This window comes from Acipenser ruthenus, chromosome 33, assembly GCF_902713425.1.
Source record: "Acipenser ruthenus chromosome 33, fAciRut3.2 maternal haplotype, whole genome shotgun sequence".
Taxonomy (NCBI): domain Eukaryota; kingdom Metazoa; phylum Chordata; class Actinopteri; order Acipenseriformes; family Acipenseridae; genus Acipenser; species Acipenser ruthenus.
The window spans coordinates 7223044-7242640 of record NC_081221.1 but is presented as its reverse complement, the minus strand read 5'-3'; the positions used below and the strand labels follow the sequence as shown (position 1 = coordinate 7242640).

Below are 19597 nucleotides of genomic sequence, written 5' to 3'. Positions count from 1 at the left end.
GGGGATATTCACAATCCAGAATTTAGGTTGACTGGAAATGTTGGACTTGTGTCACTTTACTAATTGATGTTGCAGTTGTGTTACTTTATTTAAGCCCATATTATTTTTTGTAATGTTTTGAAAAAATTTCAAAATACCTTTAGTGCTTCTTCATATTCCTCTATAAAAGAAAATATATAGACAAAAGTTAGCAGTATTTAGTAAAAGCTGAAGTAATAGCAATAGTATTACTCAGGTTGTAAACCCTACAGAATGTTCAGTAACACTTAAATATGTTTAAATATGAAAGAAAGCATTTTATAGCAAATTATGACCCAGGTAATTACATATAAACGCTACTCAATAAACTCAAGATACAGAAGGACACCTCTTAAGAGGGTCATGATTACAAGGTTCCAGCTGCAAGCTTAAAAAAGTTCCTAAACAAGTATTACTTTTAAAAATCAATCACAGGCTTTTACAAGAAGCAAAGGTCCTTCAGAGAGATGCATATTGAACTGAATGGCACAGCAGGGCTTCTACTACACCTATGGACAAACGTTTTGCATCACCTACAATTTTAGGATTGAGACAATTAAAACAAACAAAAATAATATGAACATAGTTTAGATCTTTTATTTAACATCATGTAATCAAAGACACTACATACTGGATAATAGTAATATAGTATTTCAAGTTTTGAAATGTCACATTTTTCTATTTCAGTTTTTCGTTAAATATGTGGAAAACTACAAAGTGGCGATGCAAAATCTTTGACCATAGCTATGCATTAATGTTTTAAAGTGGGACTATTCAGAAGCCTTCATTAGCAAGTTATTGGAAGCATGGTACATAAATTACAGCACTGTACTCTACACTGAGTTTCTTTGCTAAACCTGTGTAATTTGCCAGAAGATTCAAAGACACCTAAATTAGTATGTTATTGCAATCTGTAATGCAATGTTATACATCTGAATAATTAGCAACACACAAAAATGTTGTTTTAAATAAATATATTCAAAGATGGTTACGTTTTCAGATTACATACCTTGACTGTTAATTGAAACCTGTAAAATAACAAAAAAGGGAGAATTTAAATAAGTTTGAATCACCCTGGCATCAGGTTACTTAGCATTACATATATTTTTGGGCAAATCTGCATATGGCAAAACATAGCCTTCTATTAGCATTACACGGTACATGTCATTTTATTAGACCCAAATGTATACTTTGATTTATTTACTTTAGATGGTGGTCAGCAACAAACATATATATATATAATGTAATTATTATTATTTCCATTATCAAACACACTATCCTATTTTTTTTTTTAATTGCATATCACATGATCTAAGCCTAATAATTAAATACATTTTGAAAAATTCTACAATAACAGGGGTACACAACTCCAATCCTCATCAAATAATTAACTGATTAAAAATGGTTTCAAATAAGTAATTAAGGGGATGGCTGTAACACAGGCTACAATGGCCCTCACAGTGCACCACTGGGTTATAGCTTTAAGATTTGACTATGAAATCTGCAAAATATGAAATATTCTAAAAAGTAAAATAATGCTAACAGTACATCATTAATACAGTCATAATATAACTCAAATGCATTTAACTCACCTCCTCATTTTCCTCATCAATATATTTCACCTGCACACTGTTCAAACCAAAACAAATTTTCACCTGAAAACCAAACGACATACAGTATTTCAGTTCAACAAAAGTGGTTTGCCCCAAATACAGATAATATTCTCCAAGCAAATGTAATATATCAATGGGATTTGATCTGGGAATCTGACTATTAGAGCAATCAGTATAATGAAAAAGTTTATGACCATGTATCAGTGTTATGTACAGAATAGTATAGAATGGGAAGCACCAACTTTTATGAAAATTTGACAATTGATGATCCAGATATATGCAAAAATGCAAGTGTGACTGTGATTGGGTAGCATCGGCAAAGGAGACCAGAATGCTGCAGTCAACGCGCTCATGCACATTTATTTACAAAGGAACTGATTACGATTCTCCGTCCCCTTTTATGCTGTCACACACGACCCCTTGGTAAACGAGTGCAACCGCCTCTCCAATCTGCGGCTGCCACATCGTTTACCTTCCGGGTCAATGCGTTCTTGCAACGGTGTCTCACCTTCATCCAGACTGGCCAACTTCCCGACCCTGGGAAAGAACAGTCAGACCAGCCCGTCCAAAGAACTCTGTTCTCACTGCTTAGCATCCTCACAGGTAAGGAGGGACATTTACAACCAAGAATCATTGTCTTTCTGTCACATATCCACAAACTCTTTAACACCTCTCCCTCCCCCCCACCCCCTCCCGCTCCAACCCCAACACCCTCAGTCTCCCCTACTAACTCACCCTCCTTCGCCTCCTTCTCTCCCGTCTCAGACTCTGACCTCTCCCTCCTCCAGGGCCACAAACCCACCACGTGCACCCTGGACCCCCTCCCCACTCACCTCTTTCAAGCTGCTGTTCCTGCTCTACTCCCCTCCATCATCTCCCTTCTCAAAACCTCTCTCCTCTCTGGCCTCTTTCCCTCTGCCTTCAAACAAACCTCTATCACCCCCCTCCTCAAAAAACCTACCCTAAAACCCACCTCCCTCCAGAACTGCCGTCCTGTCTCCCTCTTACCCTTCCTCTCTAAAACCCTAGAGCGGGCAGTACACTGCTCTCTGCTTGACCCTCTCCAATCTGGTTTCCGCTCTGCTCACTCCACTGAATCTACTCTCCTGTTTGTCACTAACTCGCTAAACTCTGCCCATGCTGCCTCTCTCTCCTCTGTCCTAATTCTCCTCGATCTCTTTGCTGCCTTTGACACCGTCGATCACTCTATTCTCCTATCCTCTCTCACTGACCTGGGAATCTCTGGCACTGCTCTGGCCTGGTTCTCCTCCTACCTCTCTGACCGCACCTACCAGGTAACCTGGCATGGCTCAACCTCCACACCTCACCCTCTCTCAACAGCAGTCCTCTCTTGTTCTTTCTCTACACCCGCTCCCTGGCCCCCTCAGCGCATCCTATGGTTTCTCATACCATTTCTATGCTGATGATGCTCAGATTTTCCTCTCCCCCTGACCCCACCATACCCTCCCATATCTCTACCTGTCTGTCTGCTATCTCCTCCTGCATGCACTTGCATCACCTCAAACTAAACCTCTCTAGATCTGACTTCCTTTTCTTCCTCTCCTCAACTTTCCCCTCCTCTGATCTCTCATCTCCATTCCTTTGGAATTTACCACACTCTCTCCCTGCTCCTCAGCCAAGAACCTAGGAGTAACCCTGGACCACTGCCTCTCGTACTCCCAGCCCATCTCCACTCTAGCATGCACCTGCCGATTCTTCCTGAGCAACATACGAAGAATCCGACACTTCCTCGCCAACTACTCCACGCAACTCCTCGTCCAGGCCCTGGTACTCTCCTGCCTAGACTACTGCAACTCCCTCCTGGCCGGCCTCCATAGAGCTACTGATTTTCCACAATCGCGGAATCATGGAAGGAAATCATGAAATTAGGCATTGGGAACGGAATTGGCATTTTGGGAATGGAATTCTGCTTTGCAACTGCACCTTTCAAAAAAATAAACAAATACTACGCAAAGTTTTTTACCGCTGATATTCTCCTACAAAAAATTATGGATTGCTTTGAAAAATACACTACGCAGAAGCCCAGCGATGACGCTTCTATAAAACGCTTGTGTATGTTTATTTGGATCATTGGATAACGAGAAAACAAGTGGTTTTGTGGGCCTTAGGTCATGGACTGTCTGTCTCTGCTGCGGCGCTGCTTGTGTGCTGTGTGAATCGAGTTGTTAAAAAAGCAACTAGCTGTTTTGGAGGGTTCTGTTCTGTGGAATATGTTGTATATACAGAAAAGTGAAAAGTACCTGAACAAAACGATCGTCAACCTCCCGATTAAAAAAACTTAATTGAATTTATGTATTCATTTATTTAGTTATTATCGCAAGTCTGTTACCCCATCACCTGTTCAACACAAGGAAACGACATGGTGACTGCGGTGAAACCTTTAGTTTTATAACTTATTATTCCTAATTTATCATTAACGCCTTAATAATAATAATACGTACTCAGAGTGATTTTTCATGTTTTTACTCTTGTTGCTATAACATGTCTCTCTCTACTCTAGCTACTGTAGTAAGAACAAAAATGGTGAAAACTGTAGATTCAACAATGAGTGGACCAATAAATACTTATTTATTTTACCAACTGTACCGAACGCAAAACCAATGTGTTTATTGTGCAATGAATGTGTCAGTAGTTAAGGAATACAATACGAAAAGGCATTTTGAAACCAAACAAGGAGCTTTTGGAAATACGTATCCAGAGGGCGCAGTAGTTAGAAGTTCAAAAGTAGAAGCGCTGATCTCTTCTTAACAGTTACACTATTAATATGTCACATACATTTTAACAATGTTTGTAATGATACTCCGTTAAATGTTCACACTGTCTTTTATTAAAGTACTATTCATATGGTAAAATGTGGAAGTCTTGTTCAATATATGAACATGAAGTATGTGATATTTATTATTGCTTAAAAATGTGCAGAGTAAAATACTCTGGCCCGCCTACTCCTAACTTTTTTCCAATCTGGCCCATTTAAATTTAAAAAACTAGTTGAAGAGCCCTGCTCTAACTAAGGCAACTCTGTGTCCAGGGTATACGAGAAACACATGCAAGCAGTTTTACAGCAAGTACAGCATAAAGCAGTCAGTGTTGTTGCAGATGAAACTACAGATGGGAGAGAAGTGTCCTGAACATTGTATTTAATTTGTAATTTTATGAAAATTGTACATTATTGTAATAATGCCCCTCGTTTGACTATTCTGTATATTGTAATGCCAGCAATAAGCTGTTTTTTCAAAACACCTTTATTTGTTGACTGACCTACAGTACATTGTTACTAGTGGACTGCTTTAAGAAAGATTTTTCCTGAAAACTACAGTATCTCAGGGACTTAAATAAAAAAAAAAAAATGAATTCAACAGATTTTTATTGTAAAAATGTTATTTATGTTCAAATTACGTTGTTAATTCTTAATAAATTGGTAAAAACGGAATTGGTCATTTTGAAAAACGGAATTGGCCATTCCCAAGAATGGAAAATCAGGAGCCCTACCTCCCTGCGTCCGCCACCCATCCGCTCCAGCTCATCCAGAACTCTACTGCTCGCCTGGCGTTCTCTCTGTCTTACTTCTCCCATACTACTCCACTGCTCCCGATCACCACTAGCATCCAGTTCAAGACTCTTGTACTCGCCTACCAATGCCTTGACCAGACTGCACCCAGCAACCTCCAGACCCTCATCTCTCCAAACACCCCCTCCTGACCTCTCCGCTCCGCTTGCACTAGAAGACTGTCTGTACCTCCTCGCCGCTCCCCTGCCTCCGGAGCCCGCTCCTTCTCCACCCTCGCCCCTCAGTGGTGGAACGACCTCCCCACGGATGTCAGGACTCCCCAGTCTCTGACCACCTTCCGGCACCTCTTCAGACAACACCTATAAAACTCAACTATTCCCTTCTGGACAATATAGCACTCTGCTCCCTATTTTACAGTATATAATCCTGGACTTAACCTAATCTGTAGTATTTCACCTGCACTCGTATCTAACCCTGATGTAACTATCAACACTATCAACTTATCTGCTCTTGAAGTGCCCCGATATCAAATTGTACCGTGCTTTGTATTTGCTCTTATTAGGACTGAAGTCATTGTATTTTGTATCTTGCTTTTAATTGTACTGTAATACTGGATATGCATTTTTTGTAAGTCGCCCTGGGTAAGAGCATCTACTAAGAAATAAATAATAATAATAATAATAATAATAATAATAATAATAATAATAATAAAGATCAGCAGAAAAAAGAGAACGCTTGGGAATCCATTGCTGAACAAATGTAATCAGCTTGTAAGTATTTTACCCTCATGGCAAATGAAAGGATTCAAGATTATGTCTCTTGACCAGCATATAATGTCATATCCCAGTATATGTTCAAATAATATAAAACAACTGCAGTGTGGAACTATAGGACAATGAAATGTAATTAGAAATGGAATATAACGAATAATCGACAGTTGAAATCAAGCAATTCATCTCTCTATCTAATCTAGCTACTGACCGACCTATTGCATACAATAAATGTATTTTCTACATAAAACTGTGGCAGACCATCAGATCGGCTTTAATTACACCTTCATTCTAAAGACTCTTTGCTTGACATGTTGGTGCACAGCATACACAAACCACAGTTTTGAAAAAGAAAAAAAAGACAAGAAAATGAAAACTATATACCCATTGGTAATTATAAAACAGCAATAAAACAATAAACCTTGTACAGCCTATGACAGCACAGTGGGGTTTTCTTCCCCCCAGAATGTGGTCAATAAATAACAGAATGAGAGCTATATTGCAACACAGCGTAAAGCAATATAGAATCAACATGCGTTCATTATGGAACACCAGAGCTCAACAAATAACAATCCCAGTCTGCCTTTGTGTAATCTGCCTGGAACACTACTTTTTCTCTTTCTATATTTCTGTATTACAGTGTATATAGCGCAAGGATGGAAATAAGATACTAATTGCTCAGCAGTTTGTTTCTGCTTCATTTGTATATTTGTACAAGAGCCTGCAGTTTGTAAAACCTGAAACCTGCTAGCAAGGAGAGACTTTTTTCCATCCCTGTAGCGTGTAGCTCGGAAAAATAAGTTTGTCAATACAGGGTTAATACACAAGGTTTTTTTTTTTTGGAGGGGGGTGGGGGGTTGTATAGGAAGTGAATGTACTAGTTTTTCAGGTGTGGTTAAAAGGTATAGACCTAATGTTTCATTACACATAGCCAGACCACAGAATACATGTTTACTATGGATAGACAGACTGGAAAAATAATAACAAACTGATAATATATATAGGACTAGTTACTGTGGTATGGATATTTGACAAGATATTTGACAGTATTTTAACACTTCGCAAGAAATATTTTTAAAACGTATTATTTTTCAGCAAAGGACGTTCATACAAGATTTAAAAGTCTGTGTGATGTATGTGCCAGGCATGAAAAATTATCTGTGAAAAACAGTGACTCTGGAGTTGATGGGCAAAAAATAAAGTGGGCATATTATATCCAAATATCATTCCTAGACCCATGCATGAAATCTAGTGAGTATCGATTCTTAAGTAAATCCTCTGCTTAATAGACGTTTATGACATTGTCTTCTCCTTCTTAAAAGTAAAGCAGAAGTAAAAAACGAACTGAAGTGCTTCATCTTCCATTTCTGCTCAAATTCTTCTTGAATCAAGTGAAACTGCAGCGTCGCTGTGCATTTATCGTGTACCCATGGACACCATGGACACGGACCTGGTGACAGCCTGCTGTTGCCAGGTTTTCAGTTGAACGATGGAGTGTAAACCGGCCTTAAGTTTCCTTAGTGTAAAAACAAAAACTTAGGCTATAACCTGAGAGTTTGACCCATGTATACTAAACTAGACTGTATATACAGTCACCTCCAAAATTATTGGCAACCTTAATAAAGATGAACTAAAAAGACTGTATAAAATAAATAATACCAGTACTGAGCTATATTGTAATTTTCCAACATGTGGAATATATTTGACTTTATTAATGATTCAATGGAATCAATTACTTGCTCATTGTAATGTATTTTATCCCTACGCTTCTGCTCATCCAGTTAAACGTCAGTCCGGGTTTGTACAAAAATTTTGAGTGTAACAGTGGCTCGCAATTGACTTTGGAAACGTTCATGTTTTTGTGCTGACTCGATAGACATCGTAGATTGCTGTGGCCAGTGCTGTTCCATATCGCCTTTTCTGTACTGAAAAAAATACAGTTCCAGCTGTATACTTTTTTAATTGACAGCTACTGGTAAGCCACAGATACCTTTCATAATTTGAATGTTAGAAGTGGTGAATATATCCCTTCCCTTCCTTTATTATTATTATTTATTTCTTAGCAGACGCCCTTATCCAGGGCGACTTACAATTGTTACAAGATATCACATTATTTTTACATACAATTACCCATTTATACAGTTGGGTTTTTACTGGAGCAATCTTGGTAAAGTACCTTGCTCAAGGGTACAGCAGCAGTGTCCCTTACCGGGAATTGAACCCACAACCCTCCGGTCAAGAGTCCAGAGCCCTAACCACTACTCCACACTGCTGCTTCCTGTGTCAGTTCAGGTATTTGTGGTGTATACCTCTGTTTTTTCTGAGAAAGTTCTTCTTGAACTCTCTGACATTATTATTTTTTTTTTAATTTGTAAAATGCACTTAACTATTATTTCAAAGTTCTCAATATAATTCTCAATAACAGTCTCTATAATAAGCAATATTGCACAAAATTCAGCTATTGTTACACCCTTACCCCAGCATATTTATGTCGTGCCTCTACTCACTAATGATTGGACAGCTATAAAACCAGGGCAGATCTTTGACTTTGACATTGGTTAAACTCCCAATTATGTCCCACCTCTGCACACTTATGATTGGACACCTGCATAACAAGGGGCAGATCTTTGACTCTCCCATTGGTTAAACCTACTAAAGACCTTCAACTGTTTATGTCCCTCCTCCACTCACTTATGATTGGACTGCCACAGATCTTCTATTTGGTTGATTTTATTTTATATACAAAAATAAAATTCTGCACGATTTAAATTGTAAAAAAAAAACAAAAAAAAAAACCTGCAATCAACTCTTTAGTTGATTATTCGGTCTGATTAATTTTTTAATTGGAGCAGCCCTTATTATTATTATTATTATTATTATTATTATTTATTATTATTATTATTATTATTATTATTATTATTATTATTATTATTATTATTATTATTATTATTATTATTATTTATTTCTTAGCAGACGCCCTTATCCAGGGCGACTTACAGTCGTAAACAAAAATAATTACAGTACAAGTATTAATACAATTAAGAGCAAGATAAAATACACTGACTTCGGTTCTAGCAAGCACAAGTATATGACAAAATACGATTCAATAACGGAGCAGATAGCAGTGTCAGTAATAGTTACATCAGGATATAATTAAATACAAAATACTACAGATTAAATAACACTTGTGACAGATTACAATACTCTAAAGTACAGGATTAAATGCAGTAAAATAGGGAGCAGATAAGAGCAAGTAAAGTGCATTAAGGAAGAGTCCAGAGGGAAAAGAGGAGTTCTACAGGTGCTGTCTGTAGAGGTGAGTCTTGAGGAGGCGCCGGAAGGTGGTTAGGGACTGGGCAGTCCTGACATCTGTAGGAAGGTCATTCCACCACTGCGGGGCGAGGGAGGAGAAGGAGCGGGCTCTGGAGGCAGGGGAGCGTAGAGGAGGTACAGCCAGTCTTCTAGTGCAGGAGGAGCGGAGAGGTCGAGTGGGGGTGTAGGGAGAGATGAGGGTCCGGAAGTAGCTGGGTGCAGTCTGGTCAAGACATCTGTAGGTGAGTACAAGTGTCTTAAACTGGATGCGAGCGGTGATCGGGAGCCAGTGGAATGAGCGGAGAAGTGGAGTTGCGTGGGTGAAGCGAGGCAGAGAGAACACCCGGCGAGCAGCGGAGTTCTGGATGAGCTGGAGCGGACGGGTGGCGGACGGATATATATACAGTTGTAGTCAAAAGTTTACATATCCCAATGGAAATTTATAATTTATAGCAAAAGTTTTGCATTTGTGGATGAGGAAAAAAAGTTACAAGAAATAGATGTCTACAATTTATTTATTTCAGCATTTTTATTATTTTTTTGCAAAACTCATACCCTTTGATGCTACGATAGTATTGTCTACAGAGTGCTAGAAATTTCAATATGATAATGCAGAACCTAATTCTAGAATGCTGGATTGCAGGTGAACATTCTTAGAGAGTATAAAAGGGTTAGGCATAGGATGATTGCTGTCATTACCAATAAGTCAATATGGGAAAAAGTAAGAGCTATCTGAAGACCTTAGGCAGAAAATTATTTATTGTCATAAAGCTGGAGAAGGATACAAGAGATTTCCAAGCATTTGAGTATACCAATTTCAACTATCGTTTCTATTATCAAGAAGTACAAGACTCATGGTACTGTCACAACACTCCCTTGGTCTGGAAGAAAGAAGGTTCTTTTACCAAGAACAAGTAGAAGAATTGTGAGGAAGGTTAATAACAATCCAAGATTGACTGCCAAAGATATTCAAAGTGAATTGGCTGCATTTCATACCATAGATTGAGTATTGCATGGGGAAGGTCACAATGGTCACAGGCCAAGGAAAAAACTCTTAGGAAAACGTCAATAGTTTAAAGTTTGCAAAACGGTATTCTGGAACGGCCTAGTGAAAGTCACAATCTAAATCCGATTGAGAATCTTTGGTATGAGTTGAAGAAGGCTGTGCACAAGAAAAGTCCTTCGATTTGAATGAACTGGAACAATTTTGTGTTGAAGAATGGTCAAACATCACTAAAGACTCATGCCAAAAGCTCATTGACAAATATCCTAATAGTTTAAAAGAGGTTATTATTGCTAAAGTTGCCTCAACTAGCTACCGTTTGCTGAAATAAATAACTGTAGACATCTATCTCATGTAACTTTTTTTTCCCCTCATCCACAACACGCTACAAAAGATTTTTCCTATAATTATTTGTTTTCGAGAAATTTCCATTGGGGTATGTAAACTTTTGACTACAACTGTGTGTGTATATATATATATATATATATATATATATTATATATATATATATATATATATATTATATACACACATATACACAGTCACCTCCAAAATTATTGGCACCCTTGATAAAGAGGAGCAAAAAAGGCTGTATAAAATAAACAACACAGGTAATGAGCTATATTTTGTGATCAAATATATGGGAAAAGTGTATCTTGCCCCCACGCACAGTGAGGCAGATGGTTCGGGAGGCAAAGGGAAAATTTGGTCACCAAGTCTCCAAATCTACAATTAGATGCCACCTCCGTGCCAATAGGCTATTTGGAAGGGTTGCCAGAAAAAAGCCTTTATTGAGAGCAACCAACAAACGTAAACGCCTGGAGTTTGCTAAAAGGCATTGGCACTTCGATTGGAACCGGGCGCTATGGTCAGATGAGACCAAAATAGAGCTCTTTGGCCACGCACAGCAGCGGTGGGTTTGGGGTCGTAAGAAGGATGCATGAGCAGAAAAGAACCTCATACCTACCTTAAAATATGGTGGTGGATCTTTGATGTTATGGGGCTGTTTTGCTTCCACTGGTCCTGGGGCCCTTGTTAAGGTCAACGGCATCATGAACTCTACCTAGTACCAGGACATTTTAGCCAAAAACATGGTTGCCTCTGCCAGGAGGCTGAAACTTGGCCGCAAGTGGATCTTTCAGCAAGACAATGACCCCAAGCACACATCAAAATCCACAAAGAAATGGTTAATTGACCACAAAATCAACATTTTGCAATGGCCATCTCAGTCTCCAGACTTGAACCCCATTGAAATCCTGTGTTTTCAATTGAAGAGGGCAGTCCATAAGCGCAGACCGAAGGATATCAAGGATCTGGAAAGATTCTGTATGGAAGAATGGTCTAAGATCCCTCCCAATGTGTCCTCCAATCTCATTAAACATTATAGAAAAAGACTCAGTGCCGTTATCCTTGCAAGGTGCACAAAGTACTGAAAACAAGGGTGCCAACACTTCATTTTTTTTTTTTTTGGAAATAAATTTATAATTTGAGAAATGTGTAATTTTGGTTATTATTATTATTATTATTATTATTATTATTATTATTATTATTATTATTATTATTATTATTATGTTTATTTAGCAGACGCCTTTATCAAAGGCGACTTACAGAGACTAGGGTGTGTGAACTATGCATCAGCTGCAGAGTCACTTACAATTACGTCTCACCCAAAAGACGGAGCACAAGGAGGTTAAGTGACTTGCTCAGGGTCACACAATGAGTCAGTGGCTGAGGTGGGATTTGAACCGGGGACCTCCTGGTTACAAGCCCGTTTCTTTAACCACTGGACCACACAGCCTCCTGACTAGACAGCATTCAGAACTTGGCAGACACATGGCAAATTACATTTAATAGAGAAAAGTGTAAGGTACTGCACGCAGGCAATACAAATGTGCATTATAAATATCATATGGGAGATACTGAAATTGAAGAAGGAATCTATGAAAAAGACCTAGGAGTTTATGTTGACTCAGAAATGTCTTCATCTAGACAATGTGGGGAAGCTATAAAAAAGGCTAACAAGATGCTCGGAAATATTGTGAAAAGTGTTGAATTTAAATCAAGGGAAGTAATGTTAAAACTTTACAATGCATTAGTAAGACCTCATCTAGAATATTGTGTTCAGTTCTGGTCACCAAAAGGATATTGCTGCTCTAGAAAGAGTGCAAAGAAGAGCAACCAGAATTATCCCGGGTTTAAAAGGCATGTCGTATGCAGACAGGCTAAAAGAATTGAATCTATTCAGTCTTGAACAAAGAAGACTACGCGGAGATCTGATTCAAGCATTTAAAATTCTAAAAGGTACTGACAATGTCGACCCGGGGGCATTTTCGACCTGAAAAAAGAAACAAGAACCAGGGGTCACAAATGGAGATTAGATAAAGGGGCATTCAGAACAGAAAATAGGAGGCACTTTTTTACACAGAAAATTGTGAGGGTCTGGAACCAACTCCCCAGTAATGTTGTTGAAGCTGACACCCTGGGATCCTTCAAGAAGCTGCTTGATGAGATTCTGGGATCAATAAGCTACTAACAACCAAACAAGCAAGATGGGCCGAATGGCCTCCTCTCGTTTGTAAACTTTCTTATGAGGTATGCTTGTAAAAAATAGATGTTTGCCTTTATTTAATATTCTCCCCAGGCCTTTTCAGCCGGGCGGGCCACCCGGCGAAGTGGCTGTCGCTGGCCGGCTGATAAAAAACCTGATCCACCCGTCCTGCAGATGCTACTGTGCCTTTAACAATAAGGATTGATTGCGCTTCTAGCAGACTAGATCAGTTGTGCGTTGCTGGATGAAAAAAATATCTTGGAACCACATGACAGCTGTGTTACGTCTTGACACAACATTTAACCAATCAGAGAATTGAAGGGGCGGGTTTTCTGTGTTAAGCACTTCGAGAGGCTAAAACGTTAGACTGCTAACAAAAATAATCGATTATTTTCAAAGCAAAAATAGTGACAATTAATGCAGGGTTTTCAAAATAAGCCGCCTAATACTATATTTGCGCCAGCTACTTTATTAAAAATATTAAGATTTTCAGGTACTATCATTCAGTCGATTTTTTGTCATATTATTGTACTGTAAGGTGATATACATAACAGCTATACATATGCACCAAAAAAAAAAAAAAATACAAAAAGGGTATTCCTTTTGTTGTGATATCGTAAAAATATGTACCCATGTGCTTGTGAGAGATATTGGGGTTTCATGTATAGAGGCTGTACACCTTTAAGAAGAAAGGCATGACGGGATATCAGTGGAACACTTGTCAGCTGATATACAATTACAAATGCTTAGCCTAAGTGCAGAGGTGCTGGATTATTACAGTCTGGTTTCATGCAACAGTTATGATGGTGACCAAACGTTGTTAAAATGAACAGTTGCATTAAAAAAAAAATGTACAACAGCGAAAAACAAAAAGACATGCATTAAGTGAAAAGGTTACCGTTTTTTTTTGTGTGAACTCCAATAATCCTACGTTAGCTTTCCCCAGTCAAATCGTAGCGTGCCTAAATAAGCACGGTAATTTACCATAATAAAAAAAAACAGTAATGAAAAAGAAAATGTAAAACATAAAAAAAGAGTAACCAGATATAGTCAACGAAAGACAACACATTATTCAAATTCTTTGTCGTACTACATACAGTGCCCTCCATAAGTATTGGGACAGGGAAGTCAAAATTGCTATTTTTGCCGTAAACTCAAGCAATATGAAAATACAAGTAAAAGATGAATATGAGGCAAAAGTACAGAATGTCGCCTTTTATTTCTGGTGGTTTCAAGACATACATGCTTTACCATCTAAGAATAACAACACTTTTCGAGTTCCATCCCCCATTTTATGTGAGCATTGGGACAATTCAACTTAAAGCAAATATAAGATGTATAAAAGCTAGTATTTAGTCACAAATCCCTTGCATGCAATAACAGCAGTGAGTCTGCGACCCATTGACATCACCAAACTCTTGTATCGTCCTTTGAGTTGCTTTGCCAAGCCTTTACTGCAGCCATTTTTAGCTGTTGCTTGTTTTGGGGAGTTTCTGACTTCAGTCTCCTCTTCAGCAAGTGAAATGCATGTTCAATCTGATTTAAATCAGGAGATTGACTTGGCCAGTCTAAAACTTTACACTTTTTTTCCCCTGATGAACCCCTTGGTTGCGTTGGCAGTGTGTTTTGGGTCATTGTCCTGTTGCATTGTGAAGCACCACCCAATTAGTCTGGTGGCATTTTCTTGTACATTGGTAGCCAAGATGCTTCTGTACACTTCTGAAGTCATTCTGCTGCTGCCATCATTCATTACATCATCAATAAAGATGAGTGAGCCCGTTCCAGAGGCAGCCATGCATGCCCATGCCATGACACTACATCCACCATGCTTCACAGATGAGGTGGTATGCTTTGGATCATCTGCAGTTCCTTTTTTTCTCCAAACTTTTGCCTTCCCATCACTTTGATAAAGGTTAATCTTCATATCATCTGTCCATAAAACTCTACTGGCTCATCTCTGTACTTTTTAGCAAATTCTAATCTGGCAGACTCCAAAGGCAAAAGCAAAAACTGAGACTACACATTCACAGCTCTTATGTGTGAACAATTAATGCAACAGGAAACACCTGATCAATTAGAAACACCTGTGAGCCAAATGTCCCAATACTTATGCTCACATAAAATGGGGGGATGGAACTCTGAAAGTGCTGTTATTCTTAGTTGGGAAAACATATATGTGTTGCAACAGCCAGAAATAAAAGGTGACATTCTGTACGTTTGCCTCATATTCATCTTTTAATCATATTTTCATATTGCTTGAGTGTACAGCAAAAATTGCAAGTTTGACTTCACTGTCCCAATACTTATGGAGGGCACTGTATGTAAGGTAAGGGAAGTTTATTTTTTCGTTAAAAGTGCTCCCGAGCAGGATGTGCCCTATAGTCTGGACGTCGCAAGTTTGAGTCCAGGCTATTCCTTTGCCAACCGAGGACAGGAGCTTCCAGGGGGCGGCGCTCAATTGGCCGAGCGCCACCCAGGGGGAGGGAGTGTTAGGTCGGCCAGGGTGTCGGCTCACCGCGTACCAGCGACCCCTGTAGTCTGGCCGGGCGCCTGCGGGCTTGCCTGTAAGCTGCCCGAGAGCTGCATTGTCCTCCGACACTGTAGCTCTTGGGTGGCTGCATGGTGAGTCTGCAGTGTGAAAAAAAGCAGTCGGCTGACGGCACACGCTTCGGAGGACAGCGTGTGTTCGTCTTCGCCCTCCCGAGTCAGCGCAGGGGTGGGCTGAGGCGAAAAATAATTGGCCATTCCAAATTGGGAGAAAATAATTAAAAAAATAAAATACAAAAAAAAAACATTACATTTTAAACATTACATTTTAATTGGGGTAATCATTCATCCAATTTAGACTCGGAAGCTGCTCTACAATTAGAAGAGGTCCTTTCCCATCCTGAGCTTTTTTTGGGGGTGGTGGGAGGGTGGTGGGGTCATTGATATCATCACGATATTTTATTATTTAACTTTATCAATTGACTTTTAATCTATATATAACATATACAAAGTGTTATTGTGAAAAGCTGTTAGATTATGCTCATCCCTCTACAGATGTAGATGAAAATGAAGGCCTTGTTCCCACTAAAGGAATGGGTGTGGTATTTCAAAATTCTACTGTCAGATGAACTTAATCATCTATTCTTTAAACTGACATTCTTTAACGTATCATAGACATCTGGCTTATTCACATGCTGCATATTTCGTAACATAATAAAAACAATTATCTAGAACGGTCATCCTTGGCTTCAGAACAATACTATGCAAAATGATGAATAAAACTGCTTAGATAACATCACATAGGGAAATAGTAAGTTTGTCTTTGCTTTATTTAATAAATAGAAATCATTTTCCAAGGTGTAGGCCTACTGTAATTCCCCTACAGTTTTATATATCCTAATATAATTACAAAACTGTATGAACTGCAATGGGTACTAAAAACACATTACAGTTATTAAAAGCTTAATTCCTTGCTATTTTGGTGTTTTTCCACATTTTAGAAAATGACTGCAGTACATCTTGTATTTACTGTTTAATACTGCAGCAAATGGCTGAATCTGTTCTAGGATATGACATTAAAACATATTCTACTGCAGTAGTACAGTAGTATGACTGTCACTGTGTGGTTTGGAATGACAAAGGGCAAGCAGGTTTCCAGAGTTGAGGAAGTTTATATCCCTGCAGCTAGCTGCCTTTGGGCCTGTGAACAAGGTGTATTTCTGAGAAAGTTAAAGACTGGAAACCTTTGTTCAAATTTCTAAGACAAGGATTGGAAGATACTGTGTTAATAACATTATAATTCAACTATATCTTCAACATGAATTATGAATTAATAAATACTATACAACTATCTACAGAGGTATTGAAGACATTGCTTTTCTGAATGGCTCTGTTAACATGTGTAGTGTTATTACCAAACTAGAATAAGGTACCCAAATAATCAATGTAGTGTACAAGCAAGTTTCTAATAGAAAAGCAGTTCGGCTTCAGTAAAAGTATTAATAAACAAATATCCTAGCAGGTGTATCCCAAATAATGTGACTTCAATTTTTGTCCAATTATTGAAAAATGTGGCGTTATATAAACAGACAGACACAAAGATATAGCTAGTTTTTAAAATGTACCAGCATTTTTTGTTGTACTGCCCCAACACGACAGGTGTTATTGTGACATACCAAGATGCCTTTTTATTTGACTGATGGAATGATGTTGGCTCGCCTACTGCATTAGTGGTGTACCACAGGGATCAGTATTAGGTCCTCTGCTATTCCTAATCTACATTAATGATTTAGATTCTGGTATTGAAAGCAAACTTGTTAAATTTGCAGACGACACAAAAATAGAAGGAGTGGCAAACACTGTTGCAGCAGCAAAGGTCATTCAAAATGATCTAGACAGCATTCAGAACTGGGCAGACACATGGCAAATGACATTTAATAGAGAAAAGTGTAAAGTACTGCACGCAGGCAATAAAAATGTGCATTATAAATATCATATGGGACATACTGAAATTGAAGAAGGGAACTATGAAAAAACCTAGGAGTTTATGTCGACTCAGAAATGTCTTCATCTAGACAACGTGGGAAGCTATAAAGATGCTCGGATATATTGTTAGAGGTGTTAAATTTAAATCAAGGGAAGTAATGTTAAAACTTTATAATGCATTAGTAAGACCTCACCTAGAATATTGTGTTCAGTTCTGGTCACCTCGTTACAAAAAGGATATTGCTGCTCTAGAAAGAGTGCAAGAAGAGCAACCCGAATTATCCCGGGTTTAAAAGGCATGTTGTATGCAGACAGGCTAAAAGAATTGAATCTATTCAGTCTTGAACAAAGAAGACTACACAGTGATCTGATTCAAACATTCAAAATCCTAAAAGGTATAGACAATGTCGACCCAGGGGACTTTTTTCACCTGAAAAAAGAAACAAGGACCAGGGGTCACAAATGGAGATTAGATAAAGGGGCATTCAGAACAGAAAATAGGAGGCACTTTTTTTACACAGAAAATTGTGAGGGTCTGGAACCAACTCCCCAGTAATGTTGTTGAAACTGACACCCTGGGATCCTTCAATAAGCTGCTTGATGAGATTCTGGGATCAATAAGCTACTAACAACCAAACGAGCAAGATGGGCTGAATGGCCTCCTCTCGTTTGTAAACTTTCTTATGTTCTTATTATTCTTTATCGTTTGTGTAACCAACAGCTATTCAATGTTAGGCCCAATTTATAAAGGAACTGCGAGGTGGAGGGGGAGGGATTATAAGATAAAGAGACAAGTTCCTATTGTCATCAGAATGTTATACCTGAGAAATCCGTTCAATAAAGTGTACAGTTCCACAGCGAGCTAGTATGAGCGCCATGGTTAAAACAGGATCTGCGATGACAATCGCTACTTAAGTTGCGGCTGCTGTGTCTGGCAGTCGCAGATTTCTGGTGAAAATCGGGGATGTCTCCGGTGTTCTAAAGTTTTATGAAGCCCTTTATTATTATTATTATTATTATTATTATTATTATTATTATTATTATTGCTGTTGTTGTTTTTTGCGAGGTGCTTGCGATTGCGAATCAAATCGCTTATGAAACGGGCCCCAGTTCGACCGCCACTGATGTGTAGTGCATATAAATTATTCCAAATGCACGATGATGTCGAACAATAATAATAATAAAAAAACTGAACTGCAGTATAATATCGATACTTAAATAGAGCTATTGGATATACTTAGTTAAAACGGATTGTACGTTGTTTTTTCTAATTATTTGAGACTATCCTGATTAAACTGCCACAGCAGCATAACTCACCATGGCTTCCACGTAGTTCCAGGTTGTTCTCTCGGAATCTGAAACAAGGAAACTGTCCTTCTTTCCTTTGAAATTCATCTTTAGATTAATCGGAACATCCATTGCTGTCGTCATTTGTTAAAATAAAAACTCACTTAAATCGCGTTCCAGGTTTTATTATTTTGAAAAGCGTGTATATTTGTAGCTTGATGCACTTAAAAGCCTCTCTGTTAAACCGAGTCCAAAGCTTCTTTTCCTTTTTGTTTACATCTACACGCCCCACGTGACAGGAAATTGCCTCACGTGACCCTGTCATTAAACATGCTACTGAGAATATCCCATGTACTGTACAGGGATGCCAGGCAACAATTTGAGTTGGCAGATTGTCGTCAAGGATACACTTATGTCTTGTTTTTTTATGTTTTTTTTTTTAAATTATGAAACATTAAAAATTAATTTTACATTTTAGAGTCACAGTAATGATGCAGTAGGGCAGTGGTTCCCAACTTGTGGTCCGTGAGTAAACTCCCAAAATTCGGTTTCGCAATTCTTGCAAAAAACCATTTCTACACAATCACACGTTGTGCTACTACTATTACTAAGCAACACAACAAACAGCTTTAACCACGTGATATATCATTATAAGATATCTATGTAGTCTGAATGTTAACCCTTTATCTGTTTTCTTTTATTACGGATGTGTTTATAAATTCATATATATATATATATATATATATATATATATATATATATATATATATATATATATATATATATATATAGTACTGTGCAAAAGTTTTAGGCAGGTGTGAAAAAATGCTGTAAAGTAAGAATGCTTTCAAAAATAGACATGTTAATAGATTATATTTATCAATTAACTAAATGCAAAGTGAGTGAACAGAAGAAAAATCTAAATCAAATCCATATTTGGTGTGACCACTCTTTGCCTTCAAAACAGCATCAAGTCTTCTAAGTACATTTGCGCAAAGTCAGGGATTTTGTAGGCATATAGTCAGGTGTATGATTAAACAATTA

At 38.2% G+C, this 19597-nt stretch overlaps 1 protein-coding gene across 4 annotated transcripts in view; it reads right to left on the bottom strand.

Annotated features, from left to right (window-relative positions):
- LOC117433407 (next to BRCA1 gene 1 protein) overlaps positions 1 to 18850 on the bottom strand; it is an 83586-nt gene extending 64736 nt beyond the window's left edge. For 3 of the 4 annotated variants that reach the window (XM_034055639.3, XM_034055640.3, XM_034055641.3), the window contains exons 1-4: positions 18584 to 18850; positions 1611 to 1673; positions 1028 to 1046; positions 138 to 160 (exon numbers count right to left, since the gene is read on the bottom strand). In XM_034055639.3, coding sequence (XP_033911530.3) covers positions 138 to 160; positions 1028 to 1046; positions 1611 to 1673; positions 18584 to 18697 — 219 coding nt within the window. In that variant the 5' untranslated portion in view covers positions 18698 to 18850. The remainder of the gene's footprint in view (positions 1 to 137; positions 161 to 1027; positions 1047 to 1610; positions 1674 to 18583) is intronic. The other variant, XM_059006768.1, reaches the window with a different exon arrangement.
- Between the last annotated feature and the right edge of the window lie 747 nt (positions 18851 to 19597).